At 30.0% G+C, this 13,256-nt stretch overlaps 2 protein-coding genes across 3 annotated transcripts; one reads left to right on the forward strand and one right to left on the reverse strand.

Moving 5' to 3' along the window:
• Nucleotides 1-3,629: 3,629 nt before the first annotated feature.
• Nucleotides 3,630-6,308, forward strand: LOC108690389 (DNA primase large subunit-like). The gene is made up of 8 exons (XM_018197650.1): nt 3,630-3,664; nt 3,836-4,018; nt 4,355-4,692; nt 4,772-4,999; nt 5,078-5,215; nt 5,294-5,672; nt 5,761-5,922; nt 6,004-6,308. Exons 2-8 carry the CDS (start codon nt 3,865-3,867, stop codon nt 6,306-6,308), a joined length of 1,704 nt encoding a protein of 567 aa, XP_018053139.1. The 5' UTR covers nt 3,630-3,664; nt 3,836-3,864.
• Nucleotides 6,309-6,886: 578 nt separating this feature from the next.
• On the reverse strand, nt 6,887-12,231 carry LOC108690361 (L-threonine 3-dehydrogenase, mitochondrial). Of its 2 annotated transcripts, none has more exons than XM_018197608.1 (5): nt 12,017-12,231; nt 10,364-10,627; nt 8,997-9,257; nt 7,287-7,553; nt 6,887-7,072 (listed from the first exon to the last, which is right to left on the reverse strand). In XM_018197608.1, the coding sequence occupies exons 1-5, from the start codon at nt 12,180-12,182 to the stop codon at nt 6,912-6,914; spliced, it is 1,119 nt and encodes a 372-aa protein (XP_018053097.1). In that variant the 5' UTR covers nt 12,183-12,231; the 3' UTR covers nt 6,887-6,911. The 2 variants fall into 2 exon arrangements, with proteins under 2 accessions (XP_018053097.1, XP_018053098.1); XM_018197609.1 differs by having other exon boundaries at nt 6,928-7,072; nt 7,279-7,553.
• Between the last annotated feature and the right edge of the window lie 1,025 nt (nt 12,232-13,256).

Genomic DNA, 13,256 nt, shown 5'->3' on the forward strand with positions numbered 1-13,256 from the left:
AATTTTATATAATTATATATGAAACATTTTTTTCCGCGTAGACACATACAATAATAATCTCAAGCATCATAACGCACCAAGACGCTGATCATTGACAAATAATAATAGACAAATCCAAGATTAAATATGTATATCATAATCGTTTGTAGCTAATCCATTTTAAAATAATGGATCTATAAAGCATTATATTCATTTTTCATATAAAATAGTACATTTATATTTTGTGTACATTTTTCACAGATTCATTAAATAAATGATAAAATTTTTGTCACTCACCGATTGATGCCACAACTTCTCAGTACAGAGCCGTGCAAAGTCTCCATTTTATTACATCTTCACTAACTGGCTAATGGCCTGATCGCGGATGAGGTGACTGCGCGTATCAATAAAAAAAGAAGAAAGAAGACCGATGCGCAGCAATGAAGTTACAGCTACGTGGTTACATGATTCTGTAACACAAATACAAGATACAAATTAAAATAGCCAATTCAAAATAATCAATAATTAAATTAATTTTTATATATATTGAATTTTTCAATAGTTTTTCATTTATATATCCATTAAAATAATTACATTATACATTTTCTTAAAATTGTCTTTATAATAATAGAGAAAATAAATTTTCGTTTTAGATTAATTTTTTTTTAATTATTACATTTTTAATCATCGATATAAAACAACCTAATAAGAAATTACTAATTTTTTATGCAATAAACTTACTTACCACAAAGTTGCTCCATTACTTTTCGTGAGCTTTCTCTTCCTCCTCCTCTGCAAAAATATCAAACTTGCTTTTCACCTCTTTTCTCTTTTTACTGTTTGCTTTGTGACAGCAGTTGAAACAAATAGTTTGTTAAAATTAAATGCAGTTGCAAATAATTGCTAAGGATGCATCTCGTTTTGCGCTTACAGTGCTGGTAAATATCATTTATCCTTGTTTGATATTTGATAAACAAGGATAAACTAATGCTTACATCATGTGAGCGTGAAAACGGAACGCACCCTAAATATTATGCGACCATGTCTTATTTTATTCGTATAGTCAATATTAATTAGACATGATGCATAATTCATGTTACTACAGCAGAAAAATAAGAACGTAGAAAATTTGTCATGTTCGATACTTTACAAATAAAATTTAGACATTGGAATGCATCTAAGACGGTGAAAGATTTCTGCACAGTTGATTTTATACGCAACATGCTATTCGGCTGCACGAGTATTGTGAAATACGTACTCGAATGAATTATCCGCATATTAGTATCGAAATTACATATATTATACAAAAAATTATTAGATATTTTAAGAATTAGATATAAAATAAATATAAATTTTATTTACTAATTCAATAAGTTGCAACAGCACTCATTTGGAACCAATTATCTCGTATTCGCCACATTCTGCAAATAAAACATAAATACAATGTCGAAGTGATTTCGTCTCTCACGTGATCAATTTTATACGCCAAGAGCGACACGGTCTTTCTCTTAGTGAATATTAAATCTATAATCTACACACACATACACACACACACACACACACACACACACACACACACACACACACACACAAAGTGTTGCAATAAACGACTAATATAAGTTTTTTAATATAAGTTTCAATTATCATTTGATCACTATATGCCAATCGTCTCTTAATTATATTTGTTCTTCATTTACAGATCGAGATGTGTAAATGAAGCGTAATTATAATTAAGCTAGCGAGATAACTTCGTTTTGCGCGATTAACTTCACGTATCAAAAGCGATGCGAACGACGCGGCGTAATGATGCTGTACTTCTCACTCTTGGCGTCGCGTTTCATGAATTTTCCGTATTTCGAGATATATCTGATGCTCGAAATGAGGAACTAACAATCATAAAGGGCAAGCATATTATAATACACATTCTTCTTTTATGATTATTATTTGCAGATTAATATTCGAAAATCTCAATTGTCAATTATTTAGCGATATACTTTCGACGAGTAAGTTTTATGATACGCGTTCGGACGGATTATTAACATGCGAATACTGAATCTATAATCACGCGGTAGTTAAATATCGCGTATGAAAATATATATATTCAAGTTATACATTCAGATATTATATAGATTTTAATTACCATATTTGATCGCGCGTGTCCACTTATTTGAGAGGCAGTCCGTTCCGCCGTGTCATTCCCTATCCACTGCATTTCGCGAATGAAATGTGAATGCGATCGAAGAAGCAGCGTTGTTTTCCGTGTGCGGTCAACTTCACGTTTAAAAAGCGACGCGAGACGCGATGACACGACTCGACGTCGCGCGTCTTGATTTTCGATCAAACGAATATGCGAGAAATATACTTTTGACCGAATAATAATATCAGTATGCTAGTACTATACTAGACTCTGCAATACGCGATATTTGCACTATTACGACAAGTAAAAGCAAAGTTAATTATTGATTATCTTAGTGAAGAAATCCAACGATGAACGATCCTTTCGTGCCATTGCTCGTCGTTTTATATTCAGTAGAAATTAGAATATGAAGAAAAAGTCACAATCAATTCGAAGGCAGGTCTGCGAATTTTTCCAACGTCGTTTTATATTCAGCAGAGATTAGAACATGGAGAAAAGTCAATCGATTCGAAGACAGGGCTGTGAACTTTTTCAACGTTAAAACGACAGGACATACTCCCGTCCTCTGCTCGAGTCGCAAAAGCGTGAAATTAAGAATTACGCGCTATTTATATGAGCCGTCAAACGGCGAACCCCACCACTCGCATGCCAGCCAATGAGCGCAATGCTTCGCTGCGAGTATATAAATGCTACGCGCAAAAAATTTCAATCTGATTTTGAAATTTGGGGCTGTGCGTTTTATGAGAATAAAGAAGCCTGTACGCATTCGGCAAGCGCTTTTACGATGTTAGCATGTAATGTGTGTTCATAGTTCACGTTTACGTATACAGAATATTACGTATACTGTAGAATTTCAAAAGAGTGTTTTGAATATGGGCTAAAAATTATATTCTTTCCAAAAATTAAAAATCAATTAGAATAAATAAATTAAAGCTATCGAAAAAATGATATAAAAGAAAAAATCAACTTATAAAATAATAAACAATTATAAATATGTAAATCATTTAAACATCGCGCAAGTATAGAAATATATTTATTACTTAAAGTTTTATAGTAAAATTTTAAATCAAAAGATTAATATAGCAGTATAACTCCACTGAGTTTTATTTTATTGTTAGATATTAAATATTATGATAATAATCATTACGCTCACTTGTGTATGAAATAAAAACATTAAATTTTTTGTATAATGTGCGGCATTGGAAAATGGACTGAACGAAATTATATCAACAGAGAGAAATCTGAGCGAGGACATATTGTTGTGTAGTTAACATCCATTTCTTCAGAGGGCGGTAGTAATAGCGCGGCAGCATTTTGCGGTTACAAGTTTTGGGTCTCTCTCTTAGGTTTCTCTCTGCTGATATATTTAAATCACAATTTCTTTCAAGAATAAAAAAATTCAAGATAATTAAATGGTCAAATAATTAAATGGTTAATTTTTTTTTTTTAATATTTTCTCTATTTTTTTTATTGTGAATGACGTGTCACATTGCGGGGAGAAAAGGCGGGAAAGCATCAGCTGGTCAGTATCATGGCGTAGAACAGCACGTAAGAATGATTTTTATCTGATGTTTTATTTCTTCCTGTTATTTATCGTAAATAAATGTTAATAAGTAACGTTATGTTCAAAATCGGGACATATCATATGCTATATTGCAGATACGATGTAACGCACAGTTCTTTATGTGTGCTTAATTTATGTTTACCTTCACTGTGCAGTTACAAAGTAAACCACCGTAAAGTCAAAAATGGATTATAAGGCACGTCGACGTTACACGGCCGTTGCAGATGTGAATGATGCAGATGTGAATTATTCTCACGACATACAAATTTATGATGTGCCACCGGTCGGTGAAATATCGCTGGAAGAGTTTCAAGAGCTGGGATTTGATAGACTAAAAGGTAGCCTTTTCTTCTATATCTTTGTAATCATTGAGATTAGATATTTTGTCTAGCAAAAGATATAGATAACATAGTGTAACGCAATGAATCATTACATTCTTGTAGTTTGTTGATGTTAAACAAAGACGAAATAATCGTAGAATTTTCTTTTTAATGATACAAGTCTACACAAATATCATTGTTACATTCTTTGTTACTTATTGAATGTTAAGAAAGATGAATGAGGTTTATGTCGATTTGTGTCACTAAATGAAAAACATCCTGCATTACATGTATTCCTTGATGAAAACTATCCATTATAATTATATATTATAATCACAATTGACTTTGTTGCAGCATTACGGCTGATAGAGACAACGAATTGCAGAAGCGATCTGAAAACACAAGAAGATCGCAAGAAAGCTTTTGCCGATTGTCTGAAATCTGATGGATTGAAATATTATGCAAATCTTTTATTCGCTGATGGGTCTAATCCGCAGTCAGAGGAGCATTCACAGACCAGAAGGAAAGATCACATATCACATTTTATCTTAAGATTAGTGTACTGCCATAACGTCGAACAAACCAAGTGGTTCCTTAATCAGGAAGTTGAATTCTTCAAATTAAGATTTAGCTCATTAGATAAGAAAGGCATTGAGCGTCTCTTAAGTATTACTAATATGGATTGTATACTTGTATGTTTTATTATATTTTAATAAGAAATTAAAAGGTAATATATACGTTATAATTTAATGATCATTAATGTTTCTTAAGATTTCGCAAGATGAAAAATTTGAAATGAAAGAAGAGCTTTCTTTATCATGTGGAAAAGTTACGAATATTGATATTGCTGATATTTATAAAGTGCCTTTTAAGAAAGTTTGTGATTTGATCAGAGGACGTAAAGTATATCTCAAAGCAGGGATGGCATACATCACTCATATGGATCTAAGTTCTGTATTTGTCTCCTATCTTAGAGAAAACCTAGTTACAGGATTAGAGGTAGAATTAGAACATAAACTTTGTTAGTTTTAAAGTAAGATTAAATTTTATTCAATTAATATTTTTTACATTTTGCAGAGTGCAAAAATTCTGTATGATAATATTTCTGATGATGAGAGATTAACTAAATATTTAACAGGTCTTCCTTCAGCCTTCTCTGGAATGGCGCGTGTCGTATGGTCAACTACAGCTACACCTATTGATAAACTAAATGATGTAAATCAATTATTATTTTAATTAAGAATTTTATTTTCTTAAGCTTGTTACATTCAAAATCTGTTTAAAAATTTTTAGTTATCAAAGATATCGTATCCATTATGTATGAGAACACTTCATGAAGCACTCTGTACCAACAGCCATTTAAGGAATTCAGGGCGCATGCAATATGGGTTATTCTTAAAAGGTATAGGTGTGACTTTAGAAGATGCTCTTCGTTTTTGGAGAGATGCATTTTCAAAAAAGGCAGATGGAGTTGCATTTGAAAAAAAATATGCGTACTCTGTTAAGCACTATTTCGGTAAAGAGGGAAAGCAGACAAATTACACTCCATATGGTTGTCAAAAAATTATATCTAGTTCTGTTGGACCTGGAGAATATCACGGATGTCCGTTCAGACATATGGATCGCGATTCGCTTTGCCAAAAGTTAACTAGTTGCGGTGTATTCGCCTCTAGTAAGATTATTGATTTTGTCATTATTATCATTATTGTAAAAAAATCAGGATGTTTTTTTATATTCAATCTTACATCAATTTATTGTAGATATGACTGAAATATTGGACTTGGCTAAGGATGGACAGTATCATTTAGCTTGTGCCAAGTATTTTGAAGTCATGCACAATAAACCAGCAAGTAAACCACTTTTACATCCAAATGCATACTTTGTTGAAAGTCGTGCAATCTTAACCGAAGACGATAGTAAAGGTAAAAAGAAAAGAAAATTAAAGAATAACTTTTACTATTCGTATTGTGTATATAACATTTATGTATGTGTTTTATTTGCAGATATAGATAATAAAGAAAAGTTCTCTCAAAGTACGGTTGGAACTCCTGGAAGCTTATCTTCAAGGAGAAGTGATAAATATCCTACACCTTCTAGAAATATGGAATTTTCTGGAACTCCAAAGAGAAATGATAGATATGCTACACCAACAAGAAATAAAGATATGGTCGACACACCTTTGAGCAAAGATCGAAAAATGAGTTATGAAACACCAAAAAGAAATAAAATGACGCCAGTAAACATCGCAGAAATGCTGAATGACGATGATTTTACAGAATTTATGGATATAGATATGGATCAGAGTTAACAAAACAATGTCTTTCTGTAAATCTATTTATATTTTTTATATTTAATTCACAAAATTTTTCCAAATATTTTTTATTCTATTTATCCAATACCAATAGTAGTCAAATTAAGTCAAAATTTTTTAATAAATACTTATATGTACATAATATCAATCTTTATATCTCTAACTTTCATGATCCATAACTTTTAATTATTACGACTATTTACAGAAAAAAATGTTTCAAATAAAAATTAATTAATTTTTAACATAAAATCCAACTAACTACGTTTTAATAAGCTGCATTTAAAATTTCAAAAATGCTCTCCTCATTCATTCCCGAGAGGATTTTGAACATTCAATTATAACATTTAAAAAGCTTCTTTATAATCGAAAACCTGTTTTTTATCCTTTCTTGAGATATCTGTTATATCTTGCTGTATATAATTCATGTATGAAAATACAAATGAATTATTTTTATAATAAAATTAATTATTGACTTTTTGACTTGAAGAACTACAAGGAGTCGAGTGTAAAATGTATTGAATTTATAACACGGAAGCTTTCGAAACATATATCAATTGAAAGAAGTCAATTATGTATAATTTTTATACAATTTTGTACAATTTACACGTAGCTGTTGACTTCTTTCAGCCGATGTTTCGATAGAAAATTCTTGTTAACGTCCTGCACCATTAATTCCACTAGCCTTTGTAGATCATATTTATGCTGCCATCCCCAATCCCGTCGTGCTTCGCTATCATCGAAAACTTGCGGCCAACTTTCCGCTAAAATTAATAATAAAATTTCTAAATATTTGTTCATAATTGAATTACAGTATATGTACAAAATACTTCTGACGAAAATAACGCCTCTTTTATATTTTGTTGTCACAAGTTTCACTTCCTAGAAGCTTCGTTTATGCTTCTATTACTCTTTATATTTGATTTACACTCTAATTTTTATTTTCGTTGGAGACATATTACATACGTACATACGTACCAATATGCTGTCGTTTGTCAGGTTTATAAGTAATTTTCAAATCCGGTATATATTTGAAGAGTTCATTGAACAATTCTTCAGGTGTGAAGCTCATGGCTGTAACATTGTAAACACGTCTACGCAGTAATTTTTCAGGTGTATTCAAAAACTGAAAAAGCGCCGACAGACAGTCTTCGATGTATATCATCGGCAGTCTTGTGTGAGGCTCCAAGTAACACTCGTATCTTTTGTTTAACAATCCCTCATGAAATACTGCTACAGCATAATCTACAGAAGAATAAAAAAAGCTAAAGGTTATTGTCAAGTCTATCAAATGTATAACACACATCTTCAAATAAAATAAAGAAAATAAAATTTGCGGGTAGATAAATATAAACTTCATCTAATGAATGATTATTTTTTAGGAGAATTTTAATTATTTAATAATTTAATAATTTATATTGTCAGATGGAATTTATTTTTTTTATACATTTTACAATTGATTTTTCTAAACAGATAATTCCGATATAATAATAAATGTTCTTGTATTAATTCGCGCAAAGTATAGAAACGAGATGGATGATCAAATAAAACTAATGATGTGTTTGTAGAAACATGTTTTTCATCGATGTTGACGATTTATGCATTGGAAAATGAGGAAAAAAAAGATGACCAAGAATCGAGACTCATATTATTTGCCAGTAGTATTGTCCTTGAGAAACGATACGATCTATCATTATGTAGTTATCTTAAACACCGTTAATGCTCTAGTTCTTCACAAAAGAAGATTTAAAAAGATCAATTTTCAGTTATCAGCCTATTCTACATGCAGCATTAAGTGTTCTTTGAGCATGAATATAATTATCTTATTAGAAATCGGAAAAGTTAAACACGCAATATTCGTTTGAAAAATATTTCATTTTATTCAGCGAAAGATTATATTGATTTGTTGTTTAATTGATGATTATTTCTCGATGGATAATATTTCTTGGCAGCTTGGAATTCTTAAAGAAATATCAACAGATAAATGCATTATTTAAACATGATGGAAAAACTAATGATTTATATCGGTAAATCCTATTTTTATAATAGTGAACAAATCGGATTATAGTGTATACTTTAAACTACGTATACTTTAAAAAATATAAAACAAAGTATGTTTGCGCATGTTTTGTTCATTTGTATCAATGTAGATTAACTTTAATCTCGGTTTAACTTATTTTTTATCTTTCTCTCGTTCGAAAAGTTAGAAAAAGATAATTTATAGAAATAAATTATATCGAGATTAATTATTGAGGAATGGACATCTGTCTTACATTTTGTTAAAAACACTAGTAGTTAAAAATGTATATTAGACAGTCTCTGCAAAAAGTACCTAAAGTTGAAATTCTACTTTCCATCTAAAAATGAATGTTATATACATATGAGACAGTTTAATAAAAAAAATTAATCTTTATATTACAATTCATAGTTTAAATGAAAATTTCCTCATTTTATTTTAATTTCTTTTTAAAAACATGTCTACTTCTTATTAAAATTATTTGTTTATTCAGCCGCTAAATATCTTTAATTAAATCGCCACTAAAATAAATCTGTTACTTTCAAATGTAAAACTTTCAATGTAAAAAATCTGTAATTTTTTTATTTTGTTGTTTGTAAAAAATACGTGTAATTTTTATGTAATACATTTTTTAATGAACCATCGGGGTAAAGAAAAGGCAACATTCTCACCTGTAGTGCCGCCGCCGGGTGGATCGCTGCTGATTACTCCGGGAAATCGAAGACATCGAAAATCGAGACCAAAGCGATGATGATAATACTCTCCTAAGAGTTCAGCATGAACCTTGCTGACACCATAAATCGTTCGGGGTCGTTGCACCGTGACATTCGGCGTAGGATTCCTTGGCGAATCGGGACCAAATGCGCCAATCGTCGATGGTATGAAGATTCTCAGCTTATATTGCTTCGCTAATTCAATAACGTTGTGCATTCCTATCATTTTGCGAGAAAAACAGATAATTACCCTATCAGTAAACAATGCTTTTTAAATATTTTTTAAACATGCAGCGTATGCTGCATATACTCAATTCAGCAGACAAATATTCATAAAGATTCTTAATGTCTTTACAAGAATTACATATGTATACTGTTTTGGCCAGCAAGTATAAAGCACTTCCATAAATTGACATCAACGTTTTATATGTAACAAAAATAAATTAAAAAACAATTTTATTGAAAAAAATAATATTTATTTTTCTAACAATTTTAATATTTTTGTCCTTCCTTTGGCTTTTTATTGCCGATTTTTCTAAGAAAATGCATTAAATTGAGGATGCTTTATATACTTAAATTATGACCAATTAAGGTTGTAGCTTCACGCGACTTTTAGCCTAAAATGACCCTTGGTTCTGTCTTTCAAGCAGGTTCTGTCTTTCATAAATTGTGATATCGCGTTTCGACTGCTACTTTATGTCCGCTTTCTCCCGGACACTTTCTTCCCTTCATGATCACGACCGCATTATAATTAATATCGTAATGACAATTAATTTACTCGTCGCTACAACATTCCATTTCACTTTGGACGCAATTTGCGGAAAACCACGTATATGTCCTCGCACGAGAGATTTTGTATTTTATTAAATATTAAAGAAAAAAAGAATAAGTAATTATAACTTAATAAATTAATTATACATGCTAAAGACATGAAATCTTGATCTGTTAACATATAAATACGAATCATATCATTTTCAAGATTAAGAATGATCTTAAATATGAATAAATTAATAGAGAACGCTAATATGATAATATATATTCTTTATTAAATCGATTTTATTTTAAGATATTATAACATTCAGACATTCTTTTTATTAAATTTGTTTCAATATAATGATTGTGCGCCGAAACATTCGGACTTTCAACATAATCAGTTTGTAACGCTAATAATTGTGTCGAATGTCCGAATGTTTTGGCGTGCAATCGTATCTTAAAATAAAATCGATTTAATAAAGAATATATATCGTATTATTTGAAACATCTATTTTTGACCGACTATTATTGATGTTCTCTTTGTATTGATTTATTCATATCGTTTTCCTTACCTTCAATATTAACTCTGACAGCTAGCGGTACATTTTGTTCGCCTACAGCGCTAAGTAGAGCGCTGAAATGGATGAGCCAGTCGATTCTGTAGTCCACGACTATCTTCTGTAAACCTTTGAAGTCGAGAATATCGGCGAAGATGAAAGGTCCATTCTGTAAGTTCTCCTCCGATGGCTTGATAATGTCTGACAGTATGACATTCTCATTACCGTAATTTCGACGAAGCAATTTCGCGCATTCCGTCCCTAATTGCCCGAGACCACCTGAACAAAAATCGCATACGGCGTGAGAATTCGCTCGGCGAAGAAAGCCTTTTGTCTTTCTTGATAAAATATGGATATCAACGTCATCCTTGCAATATTTTTCTATATTCAAAGGACCGCGAAAATTTCTGATAAAATATCGAATATATTACGCGAAGGCATATTGCGAGAACATGCAATTGCATTCACGTATGAAATATTTTCACGTATGAAATATCATCATATTTTAAATCTGATCCGAGTTTTTTTAAGATATGTACAATTAAATTAAAAACTTATCAAATGCGACGTGAAAGTATAATGCAGAATAAGATGAATTATATTAATAATCAATTAATGTTATCAATCTTGTTAAAAATAATTGCCGTTGTTTTTCAAATATAATGCATATTATCTTTATTGATATTACATTAACATAGCTAACATATTATATATGCCATTAAATTGATTAAAAAACCTTATAGATCTTTGAGCTAAATTTTATTATTAAATATTTCGATATGTTTTCGATATATTGATTATTGAATAAATTTTTTATTTTAATGATTATTACATTTACCTGTATATAATTCTCTCGAATTCTTATATTTTACGGGCTATTGCAATTGGAATAGTGTGATGATGCAATCGCTCCAAAAACTGATATGAAATAATTTGATGCTAACAAAATATCCTAAAAAACTGTAAAAATGTTTATTGAAAAATATCTCAGTCAAGATTCCTCTCTACATTCCATAATGGATGTTTTAACCAATTCGACCAGATACTTGTCGTAATAACTAGTATATGTAAGAAATGTTTATTAAAAATATTTCACATAGTGAAATAAACAAAGTGTCATAAGATCGCATGTACACGATACAGAACTAAGTAACCCATATTAACATGTTATCCAAGATATATCTTGGGGATATTCTTAGAAATGTGAATTCTGTAGAAATGTGAATGAAATTCTGTTCACAGAACATACGGACGTCCCCTGTGCTATTAGGGATATTAAGTTGTCAACATTAATATCAGTAAATTGTTTGTCAATTAATTTGTAATACAATATTTCAATTCTGTCCAGAATTACGTTTCAACGAAAATGATTTTAGCATGCAGTTTGCAATTTGCGCATGCGAGAACTGGATGTGTGTGTGTGTGTGTGTGTGTGTGTGTGTGTGTGTGTGTGTGTATAAATTTATATTAAAATACTATGTAAACACACAAATATCTAGCTCAGACCAATAAAGCTCTTTCGTTACTTTACATAATTGTGTATTTATGTGCAGTATTATGACATTTTATTTAATTGTTGAATTATGTAAAATATAATTAATAGAGAATAAGTTTTAGACAAAAGAAATATTATTTAATTACCTCATTAAATGTTATGTAATAACTCACCTGTTATTAGTATTCGTGGAGGTTTAATTGCATTTCCGATATTGATGGACTCGCTGTTATCAGATTCCTTGATTATTTTGCGAAGAGGATTGATAGTTATGCGAAAGTCTCTTCGAACATTTCTCGTAATATAATATGAAAATCGAGTAACACTTTTGCACAACATTATTCAAAAAAGCAGTGCACCAATAGTTTCGAAAAGATAAAAGATCTTATCTCGGTAATATCTTTTTTATTGGTCTTTCTATCTAAATTTCTATTTAATTTTCTACCTAATTTTAAACGATTTTTATACAGTAAAATATATTACAGAAAGAAAAATATTCTGTTTGTTATTTAAAAATACTCATCTAACCCAAATAACTTCATTTGGGATAAAGAAACTTCGAAGTAGAGAACTTAAGAATTCAATCTTTCCCCGTTGATGGTCGATAAACAACTGGAAGTTCGAGTAATGATTATACATTATATCACAGTTCATTTTCAAAACCTGTTAAACCACAGTTGTCTCACTATAGTCTAGTAAAGGTTTCTTCACATGGAAAAAGTTAAGCAGATAAGCAAAAGTTTGTCATATTTAGACAAACTACATCTCCAATTTGTTTCTTAAATGTTATATGTACTGAATTATTCTCTCTGCTGCACAAGATCTCAAATTGCTTTAAAAATATCCGAATAATTTCCATCATCGCATTTCTGATTTCAATTTAAAACTCCTAAATACATACCTTGCAAAAGAAATACACTCAAAATTTTCAATGCAAAACATCCTATATCAATTAGTGTAAAAAAAAAAATATTTCCATAAGAATTTGTGAAAAGAATAAACCATAATGTATATACCATAAATATAATACGCACTTTTGCTCATGTTCCAATGTGAACAAGTCTTTATGAAAAGAATTTTAAACTTTACTTCTCAATCTTTTCCCATTTTATGTAAACTTGTTTAACAACATCATAAAAATTGTGTTCTTGAAATAGGCATTTATTATTGAAGTTATATTTTTTTTGATCACAAAATTTTATTTATCACAATGATATTTTAAGACACTATTAATTCGATTTTATTATTCTGTCATAACTATTATATTTATATAGTATTACTTATTTTTAGTTCATTTAATTTTTAACAATATTTAAATTATGTTAATAATATTTATACATACAATTTTGTATTTTTGTATTTTGTATTTTTTTCTTGAATGTGTAAAATTTATATTTTTTCAAAAAATCGAAT

Source organism: Atta colombica, unplaced genomic scaffold (assembly GCF_001594045.1).
Source record: "Atta colombica isolate Treedump-2 unplaced genomic scaffold, Acol1.0 scaffold32, whole genome shotgun sequence".
Classification (NCBI taxonomy): Eukaryota; Metazoa; Arthropoda; class Insecta; order Hymenoptera; family Formicidae; genus Atta; species Atta colombica.

Bases quoted from the DNA above. Each gene is read 5' to 3' on its own strand.
- LOC108690389 (XM_018197650.1), top strand. From the start codon at position 3,865: ATGGATTATAAGGCACGTCGACGTTACACGGCCGTTGCAGATGTGAAT. The intron at 5,000-5,077 runs GTAGAATTAGAA...TACATTTTGCAG, and splicing joins ACCTAGTTACAGGATTAGAG to AGTGCAAAAATTCTGTATGA. The intron at 5,216-5,293 runs GTAAATCAATTA...AAAAATTTTTAG, and splicing joins CTATTGATAAACTAAATGAT to TTATCAAAGATATCGTATCC.
- LOC108690361 (XM_018197608.1), bottom strand. From the start codon at position 12,182: ATGTTGTGCAAAAGTGTTACTCGATTTTCATATTATATTACGAGAAAT. The intron at 10,628-12,016 runs GTGAGTTATTAC...ATTTTTGTTCAG, and splicing joins TCCACGAATACTAATAACAG to GTGGTCTCGGGCAATTAGGG. The intron at 7,073-7,286 runs GTACGTATGTAC...TATTAATTTTAG, and splicing joins TGACAAACGACAGCATATTG to CGGAAAGTTGGCCGCAAGTT.